Source organism: Hetaerina americana, unplaced genomic scaffold (assembly GCF_022747635.1).
Source record: "Hetaerina americana unplaced genomic scaffold, ioHetAmer1.1.p SCAF_1, whole genome shotgun sequence".
In the NCBI taxonomy this organism is placed as follows: Eukaryota; Metazoa; Arthropoda; class Insecta; order Odonata; family Calopterygidae; genus Hetaerina; species Hetaerina americana.
In genome coordinates this window covers 15,687,947-15,713,215 of record NW_027286069.1, presented here as the reverse complement: position 1 = coordinate 15,713,215, position 25,269 = coordinate 15,687,947, and the positions used below count along the sequence as shown (strand labels likewise).

At 36.6% G+C, this 25,269-nt stretch overlaps 1 protein-coding gene across 3 annotated transcripts in view; it reads right to left on the bottom strand.

The window, feature by feature from the left end:
- Positions 1–25,269, bottom strand: part of crb (cell polarity complex component crumbs) — a 193,064-nt gene that overhangs the window by 40,174 nt on the left and 127,621 nt on the right. For all 3 annotated transcript variants that reach the window (XM_071586267.1, XM_071586266.1, XM_071586268.1), the window contains exons 2-9: positions 10,822–11,121; positions 8,798–9,037; positions 8,123–8,359; positions 6,440–6,565; positions 5,732–5,836; positions 4,341–4,457; positions 2,980–3,097; positions 212–350 (exon numbers count right to left, since the gene is read on the bottom strand). In XM_071586267.1, coding sequence (XP_071442368.1) covers positions 212–350; positions 2,980–3,097; positions 4,341–4,457; positions 5,732–5,836; positions 6,440–6,565; positions 8,123–8,359; positions 8,798–9,037; positions 10,822–11,121 — 1,382 coding nt within the window. The remainder of the gene's footprint in view (positions 1–211; positions 351–2,979; positions 3,098–4,340; positions 4,458–5,731; positions 5,837–6,439; positions 6,566–8,122; positions 8,360–8,797; positions 9,038–10,821; positions 11,122–25,269) is intronic.

The following is a 25,269-nucleotide window of genomic DNA, read 5'->3' as shown; positions in this document are numbered from 1 at the left end:
ATATAAAAAATATCAGTATTATCTGAAGATTAAAAGTAAAAATAATCATAATTAAAATGATGATATGACTATTTTTTTGAGTTAAATGTGAAAATTTTCCACAAAATTACTCTTTGTGTAAAAGATGATTTATGGCTTTTGGAGTGTTCCATCTTTGATTTCAAGCCCCAAGTATCAATTAAATTTTGAAAAATAATTAAGACAAATTCACCAGTTCACAATTCTGGCCACCATATCCTGGATTGCACTGGCATGTGTAACTTCCATAGTTATCAAAACATAGTCCTCTGTGTTGACAGGGATTTTCTTCACATTCATTTATATTGATCTCACAGTTTACTCCTTGATACCTGCAAATGTAAATAGACAAATAAATCATTTGAAAAAAAACATAAGTACTCATTAGGAGTTATTAATGTCTATTGTTTTAAACAAATTTGATTTATTTAGTAACTTAGATAAGGGATATGTGCATCAAACCTTTGCATTAGTAATAATATTTCTATGGAGGCCTAAAGAGTCTGAATGTGGATCTATAAGTCCCAGGTTCAAATTTGGGCAAAATCAACATTTTTCAGCATTTCAGAAAATGATGAATTTATTCTATTTATATACCTGTCATGTGTGAACTTTAGGCAATTTTGAAAGTAAAGAAAACCATATACACAGTAATCAACCCAAAGGTCGGGTTGGTAGGTGATGGTAAAGTTCACCCAGTACTAAGCCCTATACAGCATGTGAAATTCACACACCACGGTAGGGGGGGGCAGTGCCTTCCCCTGTGCTGGTTATGGTTTCCCAGGAAGATCTGGTACCCAAAAAATCACATAGTACACAGGTGGAGCTGCAGGTGCACAGGGCTTGTTGGGGTGGGAATCGAACCCAGGCCCTCCAGTCAGTAGTCGAACACTCTACCCCTGGACTACTGCGAACCACAATTTCTAGATATTATGTAATATGTGGAAGCAACTATTGAGTCTTGCAAAGGAAAACCTACTGCACTGTTATCAAATGCAATGCTATTTGGTGCAGAAATATATATGGAAAGCAATGGAAAAACATTTTTTTGACATTTAGTTAATGAGCTCCAGATAAGGCAACTATGGATAATTCATTTATTATTGCACCTACAGAGAATTATTTCATTATTGGGTGCTTGTTGTGTCAAAATATAGGAATGCCAAAAAGAGCTTAAAAAATTTACTCAAACCAGATCACCTTGCCCATCCACCAAGCTCATCACTGGCATCCCCTTGTGATGGCATTGGAAAATTTCCTCATTGAATATTTTACTCAGGAAAATGCCAAATCTCTTACATTTAAATAATACTTTAAGAATATTAATTTGAAAATGCTCTTCAGTGGTTTTATCTATCCTTTTTATTTTGAAACATGAAAGTAAACAAGCATGAATTCTAAGAAGAATTCACTTTCCAAAATCAGAGTAGTTGTAAGTATGGGTTTTTAATGTTCCAACAAATAAGTTCAGTTTACAGCAGAATCTTTCAGGTATAAAAATCAATATATCAAGAATCAACACCAATTTCTAAGGGAGGTTTCAGACCTATTACCAAAATGCTACCCGGTGAGTGCATAACCCACCAAGCTGCTTCTATCAAGGGTGGATAGATGTGAAAATTTTGTAACATTTCACAGCATTTATTGAGCAGTCTGGCCCGTGTTTTAATGTTTAAATTTCATATTAACATTGTTAAAAACATCACATACATAAGCGATCATTATTGTACAAGTTTGACTTTTTGGACACTTTTACACCACACATTACCATGTCTTAATTCATGATGAGGTATATAGATACTAATCTATCCAAACATTACTTAGTAATTAATACCTTTCACTTCTGCACATACACATTTGCAATTATTCTCCTGTCTTCCAGAACTTTAGAATGGAGGTTGTAAAAATACAATGGGTTATGCGTGATGAAATGTTTACATTCCTAAGAGGGGCCAGGATTTATGTTGATAGCTACTAATGTTCATTCATGCTCTCATTTCCCAGATCCACTTATATTTTTGCTCCCTTCTATGCCTAATCAATCTTTCCACCACACCATGGCACTAGAATACCAAGTGTTAGTAAAATTTCACCAGGTTTAAAATAAAATGTACCAATATTAGGAGCATTACCCCTGCCCCTTGGTAACACATAAACTTCCTAGCTACCAGCACAAAACTGTATTACCTACATAATTAATTTAAGAAAAGTGAATAATATAAGCAATACATGAGCCTTTGTCCTACCTTTATAATAGTTGGCAATGCCATGAAATACTTTTTCAATCACTAACTAGTCATTTGATGTGTACAAGCATTTGGCTGGGATGAATTATTATTTCTAACCCAAAGCTTTAACCTAATGCTTTTTTGCCGCTGAATACAGATATGAAACATTCTTTAAGTATAAACCATTGCTATCGTGCCTCAATTTATATTTTATTTGACAAAGCACAACAAAAGGACCACCAAAACTCTATAACAACTCAAACAATGGTAACCCAACAGACTACTGCCAACACGTATCACTATCTACCTTTGCACTGCCTACAAGGAAGCCAAAGCATGTGATAAATATTTCATTAAAACAAACTGTAGTGCCATCTAAGTGCACCCTCCTAATCTCAACACTCCCTAGTTTCTAGCCAAGGTGTTTTCACAGTGAGCAAATACCGAGGCTAGGCTATTGCTATAAACATATTAGCAGGAGGCACATTTGTTTATAGTATGTGTACCAACCCATTCAAAATGAGATGGATTCATTCAATATTTGAAGGGCACATCCATGGAAGGTCAACACAGCATATATCCACTCAGTTGAGCCAGCAGATTTGATGATTCACCAAAAGTATTCCATTATACATAAAAATTCATGGATTCCACAGAATTTGACCAAACATATGAATCCTGGACTCACTCCTACATTTAAGTGTAACCACAATAATGCTATGGTACAGCTTACCCAGTGCGAGCGCATTGGCATGTGTAGGAATTGGCGCCATCTTTACAAATTCCACCATGCTGACAAGGTGACGATGCACACTCATCAATATTGATTGAACAGTCCAAGCCAGTAAAGCCTGAGGAGAAATTGTTTTGTTAGCATCACATCTTTTTTATTCCAGAACAATACTAAATGCAAGATTTTCCAAGTAAAATAACACATTATAATTTCTGAAGAATAAATTAATATACAAATTCTGATTTGAGATTTTGAAGCTTTGTATCAATTAAGTGAAACATAAATTTACAATGGCTTTTTCAAATTGAATAAGTTCAGTGGAAAGCAAGCAATCTATAAACAAAAGGACAAATTAATATCTATGAACAATAAAATTTATTAATAACCAGGTTAATGTAATATTTTTGATGAGCATATCCATCCAAGCAAGGGGAAAAATGGAGGTGAGTCGTAAAAGGAAAGAGTCAATAAATGAGACTATGAACTATTCACCTGAAAAAATGAATTGATAGTGGGAAGGCAGATAGATAGGAACTGTGTCCAAGTGTCTTACTTATACTATGGTATTCCTGTTTGCATGAGCTTAAGGTTTAAAAAGAATGGGAAAGATGGGTATAAAACCATATGAAAAAAAGCTAATAATGAGTGCAGGGGATACATTTTAGAAGGATATGGCAGACTAAATGAATACCCCTTAAGGTACACTGGAAAAATATTTCCAATATGCCTGCTAAACAAAGTTTGCATTATTCACCCTCCTAAAATGTCTTCTTTAAAAGAATAAATGGCAAAGGACATGGCTTAGCTAATTTCTGAATGTGCAGTCGTTGCATTGGCTGGATTGGAGAAACTAGATGCAAGAGGTGTCACAGATTTGAGAAATTATATAAAGACCAATTAGGAGCCTACATATAGAAATCAATGAAACAGAAGGACTAATCAGAAAAGTTGTCATCAATTTAAATTACTATTCAAAGGAAGGAAATTATTGGAAACATGAAAACTGGCAAAGTGGCTCATATGTTATATTACTCATACCTGGAGGTCATACGCTTTATTGCAAGGTGGTTTTTCAAAATTAATGGAATGCCCCATAGTAATTTTTTTCAATTCGCTATAGCAGGTTCTACATTAATAAATCATGAAATACAAATTAAGTAGCTGAACATTCAGCAAACTACTCTTTGCAATATTCTGATGTATTGATACATGCACCCCAACATACACCATCACACACAAAAAATTACCCACATGAATGGGTGGTGGGCTTATTTTAATATCTTTCTCATAACCAAAAGAAAGAAAATATGAGAAGTATTACTAGAATAATGAATCAAATGGAAAAATTTAGAATTACATACCAGGAGGACATATGCATTCATATTGATTGCCATTTTGTGACACATGGCATGTTCCATTGTTACGGCAAGGGTTGTTGTCACAAAGATGAGGGCTCACTTCTGTTTCACAATGTTGTCCTATAAATTGTAGAAAAAATTTTACATTAAGATCTTGCAAAAAAATGAAAATGGATAAATATTAATGAGCTACATAACACTTGCCTTGGAATACCTAGGTACATACAGATACTGATATAATAAAAAAGTACACAAATACAGGAAACACTCCCAATAAAAATACTGTCCACATTAGGTTAAGTCCAGCTGAAAATCATCGGCCCATGATTGAATGTATGGACTGTTTCACACTCTTTTGCATAGACAGCATCCTAAATCCAATAGTAGAAACTCATAGAACGAGGAGATTCAGAGAAACAGAGTTGAGACTATAAGGGGAATAATTCCTCTCTTTAAAATCTCACATGAGAGGAACTAGAAATGTTCTTAGGCATACTCTATTTATCATCAGACATAAAGAGTATAATCACTCATATGTTAACATTTATTTTGACTATTCTTTGCATGTAAATCAATTCTGAGATATATTTTTGGATTGTCTAGCAAACTGCTAACATTTTGATTCAAAAGATATCAGAACACAATATTTTGCTTCAAATAAATTAGCAACAATCTCCAATATATGGAATATGCTTGTTGATTATTGCAAGAATAATTATAAGCCTAGCACATGCCAAAACCCTTATCCAAGATGCATTACATGTAGACCTTGCAGCAGCGACTGACAGAAGTTGGCAAGAGAAAAGAATATTAACAATAATATTACTTAAATCAGCCAGTTTTTATAATTCATTGGGTGGTCATGTTCCTTAACCTATATGACATGAATTAACTAAAATGTGGAAATACACCATTTTAATTTTGCCTGAGACAAACTAAGAATATAATTTTATTTTATAAAAATATGCTCTGCTTAAATATCCACAAAAATATCTCAATGCTAATCATTAAGAAATATTTGAACTCGTAAGTGTAAAAAGCTCAAAATATCTCTTTAAAGACTGGTGTTTTTAAAATCTCTTTTCCTCTCCTAGGGCAAAGTAGTCCCATAAAGACTAAGAAACTTAAAGCTGACAATGTAGAAATAATATTTTACACCAATGAATGTTTATTGATATTCATAGAAACTCCTATTATTCATATTCTCTCAGACAGGCATATAAATAAAATATTTACTAGTTGTTCATAGGCCCTAAAATGAGGCTTCCAATTAAAATCCATTGCCAATTTTTGTCAATAAAGCAATCATTTCTCAAACCACAAGTATGGAGAGAGTAATAATTATAATCATACAATAAACATATTAAGAACACATAATTATGAAGCTCACTCACCTGTATATCTAGGTTCACAGGTACAAGTATAGTTTCCCATTGGGTCTTCTTGGCAGATACCATTATTTTTGCATGGTCTAAATCCTTCCCGCTCACAGGGTGATCCTGCAAATAGATGAAAAGGAATAAGAATGCATAAATCAAGTAAAAATCCTAAATCATCTCTAAAATCAAATAAAAACTCTAAAAAAAATAGTAAACAGCCAAGGTAAACAATCTATTGAACTAGCTAATTTTGTGACATTTCATGCAATTGTAATAAATACAAGGCTGAGTTAGCTATGCACTGCTCTATATGAAAAGATGAATTACTCTCTTCAAATTTATCAGTGGAATTACTGTGATAACCACATCTGCCAATATTTTGATTTTTTTCAGACCCAGCCAGCAATGTTTTATTCAAAAGGAAACAACTCTAACACTGTACAAAAGGCTTTTAAGAATTACATCATTTTTTTCTATCCTGAAAATATTTATCTATCATTTAAGCCTTATGTTTTATGATGACTGACCAAAGGATGAGTCAGTGTTACCTGATGGTTTTTGAAGAATTTTCTAATAGTGTATAACAGTTTACACAGACTTACCCTATATTTGGAAGGTTTGGTGCAATGTGCTTTGACTTTGACCACCAGCTTTCAACAATATTATATTTGAAAGGGAAAATTGGAAAATATGGAAATAACAATAATTATTGTCATTACATACCCATATCAATCTCACAATTGTTCCCGGAGTACCTTGCAGCACAGCGACATTCATAGCGATCAGGACGTGATATGCAGATTCCATGGCGCATGCAAGGCTCATGGAAGCAGTAATCAATTACTTCACCTGCAAAAGCATAATTCATTCAGCTATGAGTAAAAATAAATTACAAAGGAGCAAATATAGTGCTTCATCATATTTTGGAAATAAGAATATATTAAGTTATGAAATATGCCTAATAAAAATACAAAAGTCTAACTTATATTAGATCTTCTATGAAACTACTAAGACTTAAGCATTCATCAAATCAGTGCAAGATTATGCTATTTTATGGAAAACTACTTTCGATTACTGGAATTAAAAAGTTTTCTTGTAGAGGATGCATTTTTAAAGTGCTCCACTAGCTGAAATTATCCTGAGCCTTAAGCTTATCCAAGGGAAATGAAGTGTGTGGCAACAATCATACATGCCAAGACAGAAATCAATCTGCAAGCTTCAAATTATCAGATAATGTATTACAAAAATGTGCAAACTCAGTCGGCTTTAAAGAAATACAGGTATATATCATGAAATTTTTTATGTAATTGGACTCTCATGATACAATGCTCAAATTTATTGAATTCCTCCTGTTTAAATCTACAGTGCAATGAACTTTATGGATTTAGGCTTCACATCATGAAAGTTGAAAAAATACAGCATTAGAAGGACAGGAGTACTTTTCCGCAGAATTTTTATTTGTACAATGCATAGCTCAGTGAGGCATGCTATGCCTGCAAAAATTCTGTGAATAAGTATATTGTTCCTTCTGATGTTATTAAGTCTGGTTCAATGACTCATAATGAGTCCTACTCATTACTCTTATCCAAAAGTCTGCTCAACAATAGAAAACTACATATAATTGATAACAAATGAACTGTGCTAAAGTTGTCTTTGAAAAATTTAATTTTTAAACAAAAAGATTCAAAGGCACAGGAAATACCACAGCTATTGCTTTGGCACCCTGCCAAAGCAATAGCTGTGATATCTCCAGCCCTCTCCTCATCTCTCTAACTAACTTCTTGATTATTTTTCTGCCTCTTACTTTGTCACTGTGAGCTTCAAATTCATTTCTATGAAGTATACCATGAACGCAGTAATCAACCCCAAGGTTGGTTTAGCAGGTGATGGTAGAGTTCACCCAGTACTAAGCCCGATGGCATGTGAAATTCACACATCAGGGTAGGGGGGCCAGTGCCTTACCCTGTGCCGGTTATGGTTTCCCAGGAAGATCTGGTACCCGAAAAATCACATAGCTTGGGTGGAGCTGCAGGTGCCCAGAGTGGCTTGCCCGGGAGTCGAACCTGAGCCCTCTGGTCAGTAGTCCAATGCTCTACCCCTGGACTACCGCAACCCACTATATCACACCCACAGACCATACACAGTGACTGATAATGAACCAATAGGGATGCAATAGAGGAAGAATGATGCTACAGACTGATTTAGCTTTAATTACTTTATATTTAAAGGTTTTAATTTTTTTTGCAGAAACTTACTCATTGGACACCCCTCAAAAATAAAAATACATGGATTGCTTTCTTAAAATAAATAGTTTTGATCCAACAACAGTTACTCATAGCTCACAATCAGACAGAATATCCTATAATTAATATAACTAAACTTTCTACCAACTAAATTACTATTTACATGAATTGGCATGTAGAGGGCAAGGTCCCCACTGCACATGATGTGACTGGACACTGCTTGAGTTTAGCACTATTCCAGGTCCTTCCAAGATGCATCCTCGAAACCCTTTGCCGATCAAGACTGCACCTTGCTCAATTGAGTTACCCAATGAAGAGCCAAGAACAAGAAATTCGGGATTTCTACTGGCATTAGCCACCAGTAAAGATTCTTTACGTCCTGGACCACCACTTGGTCCACCTGGAAGCGTTAAAGGTGAAAAATACACAAAAAGTCAAAAGTTACTAAATTAATTTTTATTTTTCCTTATTTGCAATTTTCAGTAGACAAGACATTGTAGTGGAAATAATATGTAATATAATGGTGCATAACTAGGGCAGTCAGAATCTCCTAATATTTCTACTGCTGAAAAAATTTGAGGGCAGCAATAAGGGCTCTATTTGGACAATGATGACTCAAATACAAGACATCTTAAAATACTACTCTGTGAATAGGAAAATTGGTGTACCAGCCATGGATGCTCCTCTAGTATATGTTAAAAACCTTTTGCGAGAGCCAAAAATGAAGGTTTTTTAGAGATTAGATAAGAAAGAGGAATTACATCACTACATGCTTAGGAGATTTGATAATATAATCCACAATGGTCCAACAAGTATTACAATCTTTCTGTCCTCTTACCTCCACCCACACCAGTGACAGAAAGGACAAGCTCTCCAAGCCGCTGCACCAACTCAACTGTGTGCCATGCATTGTCCAGCAGATATGCGGATATCATCACCTCTTGCCTCCTAAGACCACCATTGGCTGGACTACCCGATGGGAGAGGTCTGGTGACAGTGACCACTAGAGCTAGGCCTTCAGGCCCAACAGACAGGGTCAGCACAATGCCATTTGTTGACCGCTGTGAGAAGAGTTCACCTGAGTGAATAGTAGAGAGATCAAATAAATATATAAAATATGGATGAATAAATACGGCCAAATAAACTAAAATAGTTCATAGATACCTCATGAGGATGATAATTTGACCTCTCCCATTGAGGAAGCATCCCCATCATCCATACCAAATTAATTAATCAATATGGACAAATTTTTTAGGAAACTTCTGGGAAATACCAAATTCACAGGAAAAAATAACATTTTTGACAAGTTTGATAGGAAATGTTGAGAGAATACTGAAACCAAAGGAGTATTGTTCATTTCAAACTGCTTTGGTACAGTATAAGCCCCCGAAGAAATTGAATAAAAAATTTTTGCTCATGCAATCTCAGAAGTAAACAAATAAAACGTATGCTTAATTCAAAGTTTTTTTGTACATGCACACTCACCACACTTTATGATACTTAATAACTACCTCTTCACATTTACCAAATACCATATTTTATGAAAATCTCAAAATTTCTCTGATGAATATTATAGTGAATGCTTGAAATTTGAATTAACAAGGTAATTCCCATTGAAAGACTACATTAATAATAAATCCTGAACTGTTAGCAATGTATTAATGTGATAATAACAAATTAGGTACTTTCTTTCTCATTATGAATCAAGTCAATTAGTTTATGGCACATATGACCTATTTTAATGTAGCAGGTCAGTAAGTCACACAACATTGAATACATCCCTGTTTGCTGAATTATGCACAGCTGTTTAAGGTAAATAAAATTGGATTGCTGCAGTTCAAAATAAATCTCAGACTTTTCCAAGCTTTAAATGCAAAATTACAGTGGAAACAAGTCAAGTGAGGTCTCTAATAAGTCATAATTTTTCAATAGCATTTATATTATGCAGTGGTCACTGTACTGGGTATTATGATTTAATTGCTGAAATTCCAGAAAATCAGTGTAAAGCCCTAGTTTCATAATGTCTCATTAAAGTTAAGGTTAACCTTTGTCCCATGATAAGTCAAGCATCAGTTATACAAGTATAATGACTACGCAAATCCACAGTGACCATTAAAGTGCTCATTAACCTAAAGACAAAGCTATTGTGGCCAGCATGTGCACTACCAAGAACTTCGAATTGCTAATAAAATCAGAGGTCAGTAAGTTCCTTGTTAACTTACAAACACTAACGGCCAGATTGAATTGAACATTAAAAAAACCCCAGCTTAATGTTCAATTATCTATTTTTCATTAGGGCATGTTATTTAAATATTTATTTCATTATATAATGAAGGATATCTCTCTTCAGCAAAGTAAAAGATGTTTTAGTAAATCATGATCCATTGCCAAATATTTACCTATTGTTTTGGTATGAGTCACATGTAAAAATAAAGGAGGCAGTCTAGATACTTTTCATGTTTAAAATAATAAAAAAGCTTCTACTTGGAAATGTTCACCATGGGGAATGCTCCATAGGAATGAAACCCCAGGGGATCCAGAGTTTGATTCCCAGGAAAACCTCTCAGGGGACCCTCAACTTCATTCAAGCTTGCATGATTTTTGAACACCAAAATTTCCTCAGAAATCACAGACTGCATAGGAAAAGGAACTGGTCCCCATACCCTAACGTGAAAATTTTAGACGCCGTGTAGGCCTTTGTACAGTGTCAGCTTTATTCTCACCTAGCAAACCAAACTTCAGATTGATTACCATTTTTATTTCCTGAGATATTTTCAGTGGCAAATGCACATTCAATGTCCCTGGCATGCGCCTAGGTTCATCTCATTTCTCAATTCTCACCCTGCGTTGGCAGGAACTCACCTCCTCCGCCGGTCCCCCCTCCAGCCCCGCAAGCTCTGAAGCTGAGGCCCACTTGGCCCCGGAGGGAGCCGTAGTTTGGTGGGATTCGAGCCCACGCCGACCCATTGAAGTAGGCCTCCCGGTAAAAGTGGTTCTGCGCGACGAGAAACGGAGGTCTCAGTGGCAGCGGAGGCGACGCCTGCTGGTGTGAGGGCGCCGCCTGCGGCGGCACGCCCCCTGGCGCTGGAGACGCAGAGTGCTGCTGGCCTCCGCAAGGCGCCGTTCGCAGCAGCAGACAAAGGACGGCCGTGAGGGGCACCGCTGAAACGGGAGAGAAAGCTTTAAGCCACTTGATCTCACTATTTACGTGGGTACTATGATGGTTACTAGGATATTATTACCCCGGTAATCCTCTAGAAGGTTGCAAGCTAATTATGATACATGTAGAGAACGCCAGTTTGGCTTTGGCAATGGCGACATTTTCCACTTGTTTAATAGGTACCACAATCACAGCGTTATGGGATTATGATGGATAAGGCGAGAGCGCACATAAGATATGGAATGTCGAATCGCCAATAAGAAGTACCAGTGCAATGCATTGGTGAAATTCGTGACGTGCAATGATCCATTATAAGCATTCAAATATAGATGTAAAGAGAGTAAATATCACCATCGTAAATATAGTAGACATCTATATCGTCAAGAGGACGAGTGGAAATCTACATTTCGTGAATGACGCCAAATGTAAAGCTGACCTCACATAAATGCCATGTGCGATGTAAATGGTATTAGTCAATATGAACACGATTTAACTATAGGATATTGCAATTCGAAAACTAAGAAGCTCTCATTTGCGGCGGTATCTATGAGGGAAAGAAGGTCTACTTTAAGGAAAATGGGCAAGGGAAGTTTTTGAAAGTTGAAGAGAAAAGATCAGATTTGTTTCGGATTTGTCAGTGATAATTGAAGGAGTAGTAGAGGCAAAGGAATCGTTTCATTATACTGATTTCAAGCCCTGATGCGGGGCTGAAAAACATTAGGATTATCATCAAGCTAAATAAGAGTCATATTCAGGAAGATACTATATTTACTTTTCCTGATATTCGTTGTTTTTCCTAGTTTACACTCAAATTGATCCGTAATTATTAACATATGAGTATTGATCACCTGATAAATTCTTTATTTGTTTGGAATTAGTCCGAAAACAGCACAATTTGGCCTTTACATTGGACTATTATCAGCGATAACAATAGTCACATGTACAAACACCCAAGTCCTAGGTGGAGGAAAACCATCCAGGCAGGAATCGGACCCGCGACCCTTTGAATGGCAGACGAGGACGTTACCCCACCGCCACCGGGGTCGGCTTCATTCAAAATAAATGCTCGATCGAATATTGAAGTAAAATATTAACATTAAATTAAAAAAATTCTTAACCATCTCCTTTCCCTTGGTGAACCGACCTACAACAAATACCATGTAACAACATTCTACCCCCCTCAGAACCCTAATTGGTCTGAGTCAATTTTCCACAGCTCCCAGGGTTTTCAAGATATTAATGAATACCAGCATAATGGCTCACCCTGTAGGTATACTTAGACATCAAATTCCTCACAATCGCTCTTTATCATTCGAAATACACGAGTTCACTATGGAGTTCAGAAATCTTTCAAACCAATAATGGTCGTGGGTAAAAAAACAAAAGTTTCACCAACATTTTCTGATGAGCTGAGTTTACAGAAGGTCAACGGCGAATTACTCGTAATATCACTGACATTTTCCATTGAAATGCAGTGAGTAATCGAGTGGGAATACCTTTAATCCTCTACGATATCGTTGAATTAAATAGGTGACCAATCAAAGAGCCGCTGAGCACGTCTTGTAATACGGGAATGGAGGGAAATAAACTTTACGACTTACTCCTGACATTGTGGGAAGTTGGCTCAACTATTTAAGGCAGACGCGATGTAGGGCAATTGTTTTATGGCTCCATTCCCTCTCAAGGGCCACGAAAGGCACCACAGGAGATTTTTATTATTGCGTTGGTTTTTATCACCCCGAGTGATAAAAAAAACATCGCACTGGTTTCAAAAAGCCTTCATCCTCGTATCACCTTAACCTTTATCCGCTACTGGAAATAGAAGTTACCGCACATCATGATCAAGAGTGACCGAACTTATTCAGCGACCTAAAAACTGATTAACGAATAATTTGTTCGAACCTCTTGCGTTGAGTAATCCTAAATCAGATCATGTTCGACTGGATATTAAGAACGAAGAACGAATTAAACGCTCTAGAGAACAAGGGAAAAAATCATCTGCTAAGAGGTGTGATAATTAGTGTAACGCAAAGGTAGTTCTTCTTCGTTATATAATACACCTCAGCAGGTATAAAAATAGGATGATGCACTCAGTCGATACAACACCTTAAACCAGTGGCAATGATTTAAAAAAAGTTTCAGTTTTCGTTTATATTTTCATTTATTTAATTAATATATTAAAATTATCGATAATACAAAATCTCCATTTTGGAGCTTGACAGACCCAACAGCCAAAAAAGTACTTCGACGTCGCTTAAAAACTACACTATGGAAATATTATCACATTATCCATAAAAATCTTTAAATATCTGTTGAGGATTCAAGAGAAATTGCTACTTTAGTTCTGGTCACATTAAGAAGATCCGGGTTTAAGAATTGACGTTCCATTTAGATTAAACTTTCGTACATTTCCATCTTTACATCATTAAAACAATATAAAACAAAATAATAGCTCACAACAACGGAAAAACAAGAAGGGTATTACAAAAAGTGCAGGGCGGCAAATGGAAAATTGCTATTTCAACAGGAAGCCGAAAATTTCCGTGTAAACCGCCTCTTATTTCTAGGGGACGTTTCAAGAAGTTTTGGAATTAGTTTAAGGCTTTGTGTGAATGTGCCACATGTCTAAAATGATGTGATGCTATGATAAATTGGAAATAGTGGAAGTTCCGATTCTATGAACGGTGAGCAATTCACACAAATATCCAGAAATATGATGTTCACAACAGAATTAAATATCATTTATTAGTTAACTTCCAACTCCTGATGAGTTATGGCTTAGTTGTTACTAAATTTGACTGGAAAAAGGTATCATCATCCCAAAAAGTGATGGCTATAATGTTTTTATTTACTTATGAAATCGCATTATTGATTTAAGCTGCTGAGGAGTAATTACGAATTTTCAACTAACCGTCATAAAGCATGTATTTTGTTTTTAATTATTTTTATAGGTCCTAGTGTGTATGAAAGGAAAACAAGGCACGCCCGAGGACTATGCAGTCCCACAGATAAGTGATGCCCAAATTCATGACTGCAAAGACCTTCTGAATACGACCAAAACCAATTTTCAAGTAATTCAGCACTAGAGGAGTGGAGAGCGCAGAATTTTTCAGATATTTAACAAGGTTATCACGATTAAAAGCTTAGCTTAAGTCAAAAAGCCCTAGAATTTACTTGTCGATTGTGGGACGGTTATCATCCGTGGCTTTTGATGACGCGGTTATGACACTTAGCTCGTGCATGCATCATTCCCCATTTGCTACTGGCCATGTTTATCAATTGTGCATCAAAACACTCCAAACAAAACGAATCAACATTCCCTTTTCTGATTTCAGCTCCATTTCACAACTTAATATTATCATTTTCTTTCCAAAATTCACAATTTCTTGCTTTTATTCTCTGCTTTTGTTCTGTTTCTCCTTTGATTTTTTCTCATTTATCTTAATTATTTCACTATAACCGCCTCCAAAATTTGGAACTCCCTATCCTCTCACATATAATCTTCCTCATCTTCCCAAACCATTTTGATTTAGCCTTAAAAAAAGAAAAATGACTCAAATTGATACGTAACAGCTTGGTTCTTTCTAAATGAAATATAAATTTTGCACGTAAACAGACTTGGCCGTCAATTGGTGAAAATGACGAATATTGGGTAAAAATGATTTTTCATCCATTTTCACTAGTGCCTTAAACAGTATTAATGCCCTTCCCGACGCTGGTATTAATATCATTGGCGTAATGCTACACGTTAAGTCAACTCCAAGAAGTTTTTTTTCTAAACCCTCATTGTGCAAAATCCTTTTACAAGTAGTAATGATGCCCTACACCAGAACTATGTGAGTGTGTGAACTATGTGCGAAAAACAGCTTTCCAGCGACCAAAAACCCCTAGTTTGCGTATTTGCAACAAGATACCCTCTCGCTTAAGAGACATGTGTTGACCTGATGATGATAAATTTATATTTGAACCGGACTCTTTTGATAGAAAGAAAACAACCCTTTTTAAATAAATATTTATTCTCCAGAAGCCACTTGGTATAGAATTTGTCGGATAAAAGAATTGCAAACATATTATAGAGCACACAACAGAAAAGGACAATTCATGAAATAGAAGAAAAATTCAAGTGAGAATTAGCTTACAGCCCAAAAACAAATTTACTTTAATTTGATTGAACTTATGATTTGAACGAACTCTTGGTGCCTCTTATGCGAGGAGAGTAGACACAAGGGAGGCAAAGGATATTATGACTATTTAAGATATTAGTGGAAAGAAACACGAAGTCATATTTTTCCAATATAGCATAAGTTGAGACTATCATTCTTCGAATGTTTTAAATAAATCGCTAACTTTTCATAAAATTGATTTCAAGTAACAAATTGAATAAGAAATTATGAGTAGGAAGGAATTAACTATGATTCAAAATTACAGTGTTGTGAGTTATTCACTGCAGATAATGCTTTCGTTCACAACAAGCCTTAAGATCTCCTTTTTGTGGAGTACTTCCATAGATCACTTCAAGTTTAAGAGTTGATTGCATTCTTTACAATACTATTGCAATAACATCCTTCCTTCTCATTTTGCAAAACAACTTCAATGCGGAGAGGGAAGCTCGTAATAATCCATAAATTGGTGTATATTCGAGGTGATGGTCAATAGCAAATGTTAGCAGATCTTTTTAGGATAATGTAAGTCGAAGGTAATGGAAATTCAGGAAAATGGAAGGAAATGTTTTCCAAAAAAGAGGACACCTTGGGTATACGTGTACACATAAACTATATTGAATCTTCAATTAAATGCGTAATATGTATTTTATTCTTCGCCACCAATGTTCCATTGCAAGGCAACATCTTCAGCAGAGTATCTAAAGACGATACCTCGTAACGAAACCTCGAAGAGCCTTAAGTATAAATTATAATTCTGGAAAATGAAGTATTTTTTCCTTAAAATTTCCAAGGCGAAAACTTGCGGAGTTACACCAGAGACGCTTTCCTATACCCGCATTAGAACAAAAAAAAGTTTCCCTCAATCGATCAAAGCAATTACCTCCTGTAATGTTTCGTGTGATATCCCGTTTGTCAACATTTTCGTTTATTGCAGAAGCAATTAGATTTTTCATCGCTCTAGATTCTGATGTAATTTCACACGGTAGACACAATTCTATAAAAAGAAGTCATAGCAGCACTACTCCAGACTGAAAGCGGATATCGAACCGAAGATCTCTGGTTTATTAGTTCTTACCAAAGTCAACGGAGCGGCATCAAGATTGATTGCATTCCGACGGAACAGTCGTCGATACGAATGCATGAATAAGTGATTAATAAAAGATCTTACGAAAACACATAAGAGGGCAGGGACCTTGATCACACTCCACAAAAGTAGCGCTTTTTCATCTAAATTTTTCAAGGAGTGTTCCCGGAAGAAAACTGCCTAATAGCGGCCATTGTATTATGTTTATCATGCAATTAAGTTAAAATGCGTTATAAAAACAAAATATCGAAGGGGAAATAATATTAAGGTTATTTATTTTGTACTCCAGCAAAAATCAACGCAGTCAAATGTGTATCGCTGTTGGGAAGCTGAAAGCGGCTATGTACCCACCTAATATCTAACTGCGTATGATTACAGTACTTCGATTTTCATAAACAATAGATGTAATCAAAATATTGCGACTGGATTTGCATCAGCGGCGCCAGCGTTCCAAGTGCTCACTCCAAATAACGACGGAAACTGGCCACGTCTCCAGGAGAATTGGATGAAGAGGCAATGATTGATGATGTCGATGTGTTCTTCGGTAAACAGGCATTTCAAAATGTACAGTATTGCTGCAACTTCCACCACAGATGTCGACTTCTCTCACATGTCATGTCTGTCGTTGCGCCAAAACCAACCGTCCGTTTATGTGTCTATCGATGGAAGGGGAATGAAATATAAATTTTCGAGGTCTCTTCAACATAGAGTGATCATATTTTTTTATTCGCATAATTCATTGGCAGAGAATTTAATGTTATACTTCAATGCTTGGTTAATGTGTAATATACGTGTGGTACATACTTAATTGATTTTACTTCAGTTTCGGGTAATACACCGCGCACAAAAATGGCTCGTGCATTTTTTCTGTTGTCAACCTTATTGGACGACATGCTTTCACAATGGCAGCAGCGGTCTTAAAGTTTACTTCCGTGAGAGGAATGACTGGAGCTTCGGCTTCATCTTACTTGGATATTGATCGTTTCCCAGTTTTTGACATTTAAAATCATCTTCTATCTGTGCTATAAATTGACTCTCCAAAAGCCTTCTGTAGTATTATGTTGGCTTCCGTTGACGATTTCTTCTGACAAAGGCAGAATTTCAACACAGCTTCGCATGTTTCCTCCATCGTTGTCGCAGGCGAACTGAACAACCACTTGCAACGGCTGCCGCGGACGCAAAACAGTACTCAGATCAATGAAACTTGCACCACATACGCATTATACGTTAGGCTAACTACATAACATTGTTTTCTATAAATTATGCGAATAAAACTTTCATGATCACTCCTTATTGAATTAGCCCTTTTATCGACGATCGAACGAATCCGCGCGTGCGGGTACGATGAATATTTAAAAAATATATAAACATTAACAGGAGTATTTGTAAGGCTCTTTCAAAGAGGAAAGAGGGAGAGAGGCATGCGTGAGTATGTGCCGAGCACTCGGGGGGTCACACAAACTGGATTGACAAGAGCCTCGGACAACAAGCGGCAACGGCGACTCGCCCGCCCAGCAAATAAACCAGGAATGCGCGAATCTCCCCGGTCACTCGCTCGACGCCTCTTGAACCGCGTTCACGACCGCCGGGCCACAAATAGGCACGTCCAGGGGAAAATTGGCCCGTGTCTCTCAGAATCCGCTGGTGGCTTCAACGATCGCTGCAATATTCTGAACCTTGGTAGAACATTGGCTAAAACACGTGCGCGGGTGTGGAGAAGTTAAGTGGAGATACCCAGAGCGAAGAACGATGTGTATACGGAGTATTTCTCCCATCCCTGCGCAAATTAAGGAAATATCTAGTATACACCCCGTATCAGAAAGGTCATAGTGATCAACCGTCTTCCCATCGAATATCCGCGCCTACCAAATACCGTGCTTAACGCAATCGTTGCGGCACAATATCATTTCGAAGCATAATGTATATATAAATCATAAAGTGATGTCAATCGAATGGTGCATCGCAAATTAGAAATAATGTTGCATGAATTTTCTATGCAATACCATATATTTTACTAATATCATCATTAAATAACTATAGTTCACCTGATGAGGGCACACAACGACGAAACTTAATCCTTACTATGCATAATATATTGTGCAAGTGGAATTATCAACTTTTTTTTCTTTCGTGATGAAGTAATTTCACAATATTAGACCTGAAACCATTTCGTTCATTGAAGTAAATCTTTGGCAAATAAAATATTACTCTTTTGTGCTTTAGTGCGAGTATTTACCCTAAATCCGGGTTGGCATCCAATCCGCAATGATTATTTTTTATCATATCCACCACTGCGAAATCCTATAGGGATAAGGTGAAGCCTCTAAGACGATGCTTAGGTAAGTTATCCTTCAATTTATGGAAATAAGCACCAACAAAAAATTCAATGGGAATTTTTGCTTAAGGGGATGTCGAATATGACTAGACCGTTTAATTTAAATTCAAAACTTCAACATGAAAAATGTTTATGATTAAAATAAATAAATGGCATGCCTGACCTTTGCCTACATCACAATGGAGGATTATTATTAAAAATGACTCGTAAAGTACTTTAATTTTTACATGAAATGTTTGAAACACAGTCAAATAATGAAATAATAACATTTATGATTATATTTCCTAGAAAAACTGCTCCGAAAATCTAAAATATTTTACGCATGTTAATGGAGTAAATATCTTACCGATGTCGTCAACTCTCTTAATCCGAGTTGACATCTGGCAACGATCGCCGTTTAGTAAAAAAAATTAACAATTGGAAATTAAACTTGGAAAAGATCTTCGAAAAAGCAGTCGAACGCAAAGCTTCCACATAAAATTAGTGATATTAAGAAGTCTCATAGACATAAATGGTAAAGTGGTAAGTTATGCAAGACAGAGGCATGGCTTAACCCAATCTTCTAAGAACTTCTTGGAAATGCTTGGTGGAATACATAGAGTGAAATTTAGGTTAAAGAGATGATATGGCTAGCACGATAAAATGTATTCAATTTAGCAAGAGGCGATAGTACAGACCAGCATATTTTTACACGAGCCTATAAATTAACATTATTTTCATGCTTCGCAAACGGTTCCAAATTCTTTACCTCAAAACTACGACTACAGATTTTACAAGGCAAAATAAAACAAGTCGAACAATTGCGTAACATCTTTTTGCCTTGTTAAATTTTTTTTCTTTAATTAAGCATTGACATCCATACTTACATTCCCAGATTATAGCAAAGGTTCAGAGGATGAATTCTCAGAACTTCTCAATTAAATTTGTTCTCAGTACTGAATTTTAATGGACTTTCTTTTCTTTTTGGCTCTGTTGTTGCTATTTCACCACGTTGCTAGAGTGCCAAATGTACCATTGTGCATTGCACTTCTGCTCGCCGAATCTTTATTCTCTGAGTAGGTATTTTAGTGTAGTGCTACCCTGCTGAAACCGCGCTGTTTACTTATTTAGTTCATACATGCCTACCCCAGATATTCTACACCAAATCATTGGGTGAACGCGAAGGCGTAAGGAGTATGGAAGCCCTTTGATTTACCCCATCGACTTCCCTGAACATTAAAATTTATTTAAATGTATACATCTATTTTATTCACCGTTAGAAGCGGAAAACGTAACGAGTTCATCCAAAGAACAAAAGCGATACTAACTTATCAAGCTTATCCTAGTGCCAGCGAAACATGAATGTTTTGAGAGGAGAAATAGGAATGAAGGGAGCGAGCAAAGTTACTGTATACCAGTATAAAACTTAGTTGCTGTGAGAAAGTAAAAATATTAGAAGAAAAAATACGCAAACCTACAAAGGGAAAAACCTCTTTTGAGTGTACTTAGTAAAAAGGGATTGGGGAGAGGATCGAGTATTTGTCACATTTTCATAAAAACAGAAGAAAACCAATTGATAATAAAGCAAGATAAGAACATAAAAAACTCATGAAATTATTAATAAAACGTTTACTACAGGACTGGTATACCCGAAAAGGTATCAGAGGTGCACTAAAATTAACCTTCAGCTTTCTTCTCTTCCGAATACTTAAGGTGAATTGATAATGAGTCTAAAATGTTTGACAATGCTAATGATACTGACTTACCCCCAACAGAAAGCTGCCGCGCGAGTATAAATCTAAATGTTCTAATATTATGGCTGTTAACGGAGGTAGACGGACATCATATCAAAGCCCGGACTGGTCATACTATTGTACAGTTGAGCATTACTTTACTTGAAAAGATTAACACCTTTCCATTGCTCAAAGACTATTTATCGCGAAATTATTGAAATAAAGCATTGAAAATTTTTAAATAATTCTAAACTCGCTAGATTTCAGCTAACACCTTTTTTCAGATGAAAACAAAGAAGAATGCCATTGACGACCATTAATACGTTTCTCCAGGCGTAGCATACAGAAAAGTTTTGTTTTTGTCAAAAAAAATTGTCTTCGAGATTTCATCGGAAATACATGTTTTGAGGTTTCCTGAACACGTTCTGAACATTTTCCAAACGGTGTGCGACTTTTGATACGTATTTTTGAAGGCACGATAGTTAAAAAAACACAAGCCTGAGCAGCACGAAATTTTATATCTAAAATCTTTATTACAGTGGCTCTGGTCTCAGGGTCATATATTTTAGATATTCTGAAAATATACACATCCACTTACGTATATTTATACACACACATATATATATATATATATATATATATATATATATATATATATATATATATATATATATACACACATACATGCATACATATATATTTATTTATGCCAGCTCAAAATGGATCTATATTTTATATGCAAGTTTTCGCGGTGAACAGAATGTGGACATTTTAACAAAAAAACAAAATGTACTCGTAATCGTACGATGTTTGAACGTTTAGATACAAAAATATTACGGTTGATATTTATAATTATATGATATCAATTTCTTCTTCAAAGAAACAAAATACATGACGAGTGGAGCTGAAGTCAAGTTACACCCTTACGTGTACAAGTACAGGGTTCGTCCGGAAAATAAGTGTACTGACTGCTGGGCCGCTCCAGGCGCGCCCAGCACCGCTCTGACGGGCTGCGATTGGAGGGGGGTATGTTGGCAAGCGACGCTGAAAAAGGCAGTCGGCTCTGAGCTGTGGTGTAGTGAGGAGCTCTGTTAACGCGAACCTCCACGCTCGACCCACGTCACGGAACGCGATGCCGAAGTTTTTGGAGCAGCGTTATTCCATCAAATTTGGGGTAAAGCTTGGGAAATCGTCTACCGAAACTGTCGGTATGATTAACCAGGCTTACGGGGAGTCAGCCATGTCCAGAAACATGATCTTTCGGTGGCACAAGATGTTCGTGGAGGGCAGAGAAGAGGTCGACGACGAGTCTTCGAGAGGTTCCCGATGATGCCTTCGCGGGAGCGTTCCAGGAATGGGAACGCCGCTGGAACAAGTGTATCGACTCACAAGGGTCCTATTTTGAGGAATATTAGCTTAAGATATGTAAAAGTGTAATAAATTTTTTTTCCTGAGCTCAGTACACTTATTTTCCGGACGAACCCCTGCACTGTATGTGTACCCTTGTACATCACATTATGACAATCAAAAAATAATATCCAACGTCTTCTATCATCGGTAGGGTAAACCCTTTCTACCTGCAAAGACGCAATACATAATAAATGCATTATTTTAACTTTTAATATTAAGAATTGAAAGAAAAAAGTCCCCACGAACCTAGCTCCGCTTTACCCTCATATAGGCTTGAGAGTGGGGGGGGAGATAAGGGGGAATGGAATAGATAGTGGATGAAGGGATTGGCTTACGAATACTTGCCCAATAGCTAGTCACCGCCATCGGGGATACGCTGGAGCGAAACCTTCGTGGCCTTTTCATTTTGGGCAGTCCAAATACGAAAGTCCTCAAGGAAAAGAGTACACCAGCAATTGGGTCTCCCGAAGTCAGAGGAAGAGGCCTTACTATTCCGGCAGCAGACGCAGAACCACGTCAAGGAGAAGATGACCTGATTAGATTTTGAGCAAAATAAACCCACCGGAAGCGACCATCCGATTAGATAAAGCATCCGATATTTTATGATCCACCACTTTATTTTTCTCATTAAAATATCCAATAATTCACTTATTAACGTGGAACTTGAACCATTACGCGGATAAAGGATTACATTTTCTTATTTTTATGTATTCCATTCATCGCATCTCGCACGGAAAACTTATCTATCATCGTATACATTGGAATGTTTAGTGTTCTTTTTTTTCGCTCTGAATGTGGGCAACAACGAAACCCAATTTCGAGCACGTTCGCTGTATTAAAGAGAATAGGTCAAGTGCCGAAGTCATTTCGCCACGGAAGAACAGAGATTTCTAAGTAAAACTACTTAATTAAAAGTGAAATGTAAAATGAAATGATTTCTGGACTATGTTCTCATTTCTGGCACACAGAAACCCTTTTAATATATCTGAGCATTGGAATAAGTAATTATTTATTTGGAATTTTTAATATTTCTCATTTTCTCAATAATTGATCATTATTTCACTCAATTATTCATAATCATAGCGAGGCAATGATGCCATAATAAGGAAAACAGTACGAGACTAAGTCGTATGGAAAAAGTAATGAGCTGGCCATATCAGATTTTTCAGGCTAATGGAATACTATAAGAGAATACTTTCCTCCAGTCTATAGGAATTAGCCCTTTGGATCCAATAACCATCCCTATACTTACCATATTTAATCTTCTCTGATCTAGTGTAACTGTAACATGGGCTCACCACAGACTAATAGAAAATAATAAATCACCGGTAATTCAAGGCCTATATCTTCAGTTTCTCATTGTTTCCAGCATCCTTCAAATGTCCATAATATTCATTTTATGCTTTTAAATTCCATTACCTCTTGCTATCTTCTTTAGTTATATTTCTACCCACTTTAATTTATTCAACCTCTCCGTAATTAATTGGTATTCTCCCTGTATTCCGCTGACTTTGACAATTTTCCAAACCCTCAGCTGAAAATTGTGAAAACCCTGAAGATGTTATTTCGAAAATATTTAAGAAACGCGTCGCGGGGCAATCGAATAACAAGAGAGAGTTTATAATGAATCGCATTCCTATTTGGAAACGGTCTATTCTCCCCGGATTTTCTTATTTTTTCCTTTTATTGCTTGCTCGCAGAGATCCATCTCCCTCCCGTGACAACCCACGTGAAAGTTTCGGCAATGGGGTGCGGATGAGATCGAGCGGGACCGGACTCCGCGGAGATGGCTTTGAATCGCCCGGGAAACAAAAGAGGACGATTCTGACCTTGTCACGTGCTAGTTTGCCGACACGGCGCCGATTCGCCGATGCGCCGCCAGTCGCGGGAGACAGGTTTTCCCGCCGAGTCCCCCACCCGCGCTGCTCTCTTACATTCAAAACAAATGAAGCGCGACTGGAAACCGCAAGTTTTTTGTCTTAAATTTCCTTCCCACGGTAAGTAATTAAAACCTTTAGAAGAGAGCAAGTCGGTGGTCGTAACAAACACGTCAAACGTGAAAGGAAATTTAAAATACATGTATGTATTTATTACGAAAGAGACGACCCGTTTCGAAATGGAAAATAGGAGTCTCCCATAAATACCAGAGGATTTGATCGCTTCCACTTAACTTTAGCACTTTCACACGTCAATCCTGAAGAAAATAACTTCCCCAGAGAAGATAATGGAACTCGTTCTCATACGTACACGCCGGAGAGGATAATGGAACGTTCTAATAGGTACACAGCAAGTCAGACTGCACGGGCGTACAAGTAAGAGTATGACTTTCTGAGTTTCATGAATTGATAACACTTATGTCGCCCATCTCTGGTAATATGAACCGTGCAAAACGCCTTAAAAATTGAAAAGTTCTAGAGTATAATTTTATCATTGCATTAATTGTTAACCTATTATTATCTTGATTTGGAGGGTGCTAAAGCTGTCCAAATAATGAAGATTGCATGATGAGGAATTTTTCATGAAGTCAGAAATATGTATTAGGATAACATTTAAACAAAAGTTCATATTTTGTGAAGGCCCAATGAAAGTGATTTTTCTGAAAATTTCAGCTCCAAAAAATTATAAGTTGCTGAGGTCTTTTAAGATTACTTTCAAAAGTGGAATGCATTCCTAAAATACTTAAACGATTCAATTTAAATGACTTGCCAGCCATGGATAATGGGTGTAAGGTTTCCCCCATTCGCGTAAGGTGTGCTAAAACAGGATAGTGCGGATTTTTGACCATATTAAGGGATACCTTAGAAGTGAGTCATTGAAAAAAAAACTTATGCGTTCATTGCCCCCGAACTTTGTGCTGATGGAAAAAAGGGATGGGCAAAGATTCCAGAAAACGTTTCAATGAGGTTAGAGTGGCGGGTAGCGTATCCAAATTACAAAAATTGTTTAATTCGTTGACCCATAGCCACTGGTGAGGGCAATCGTGTTTTTTCTCGATCAAGAAGTATCTATGAGAGATATATATGGAAATGTATATACTGATCTGGACTGTTTTAAAATTTCACCCGCGAAGTTCGCGTAGATGCTAACTAACTAGAGTTTAAATTGATAACTATGTCATGATGTCATAATAAGGCAAACCGTATGGATAAAGTAATGAGCTGGACATGTCAGATTTTACAGGCCTCCGGAAAACTGTAGATGAGGGATTCTTTTTCCTCCAGTCTATTTATTCGTCATTTTCTCATAGTTTCCAGCCTCCTTCGTAATGTACATAATACTCATTTTAATTCTTTTAATATTTCATTACCTCTAGCTAACCTTCTTTAATAATATTTTTACCAATAGAAACTTTACTTTAACTGACTAGAAAATGTATCATTCGAAAAGACGGTCAGCAATCAAACAAACAGGTAATTTTTCTCGCAATAATTTAGGCATAGATTTCC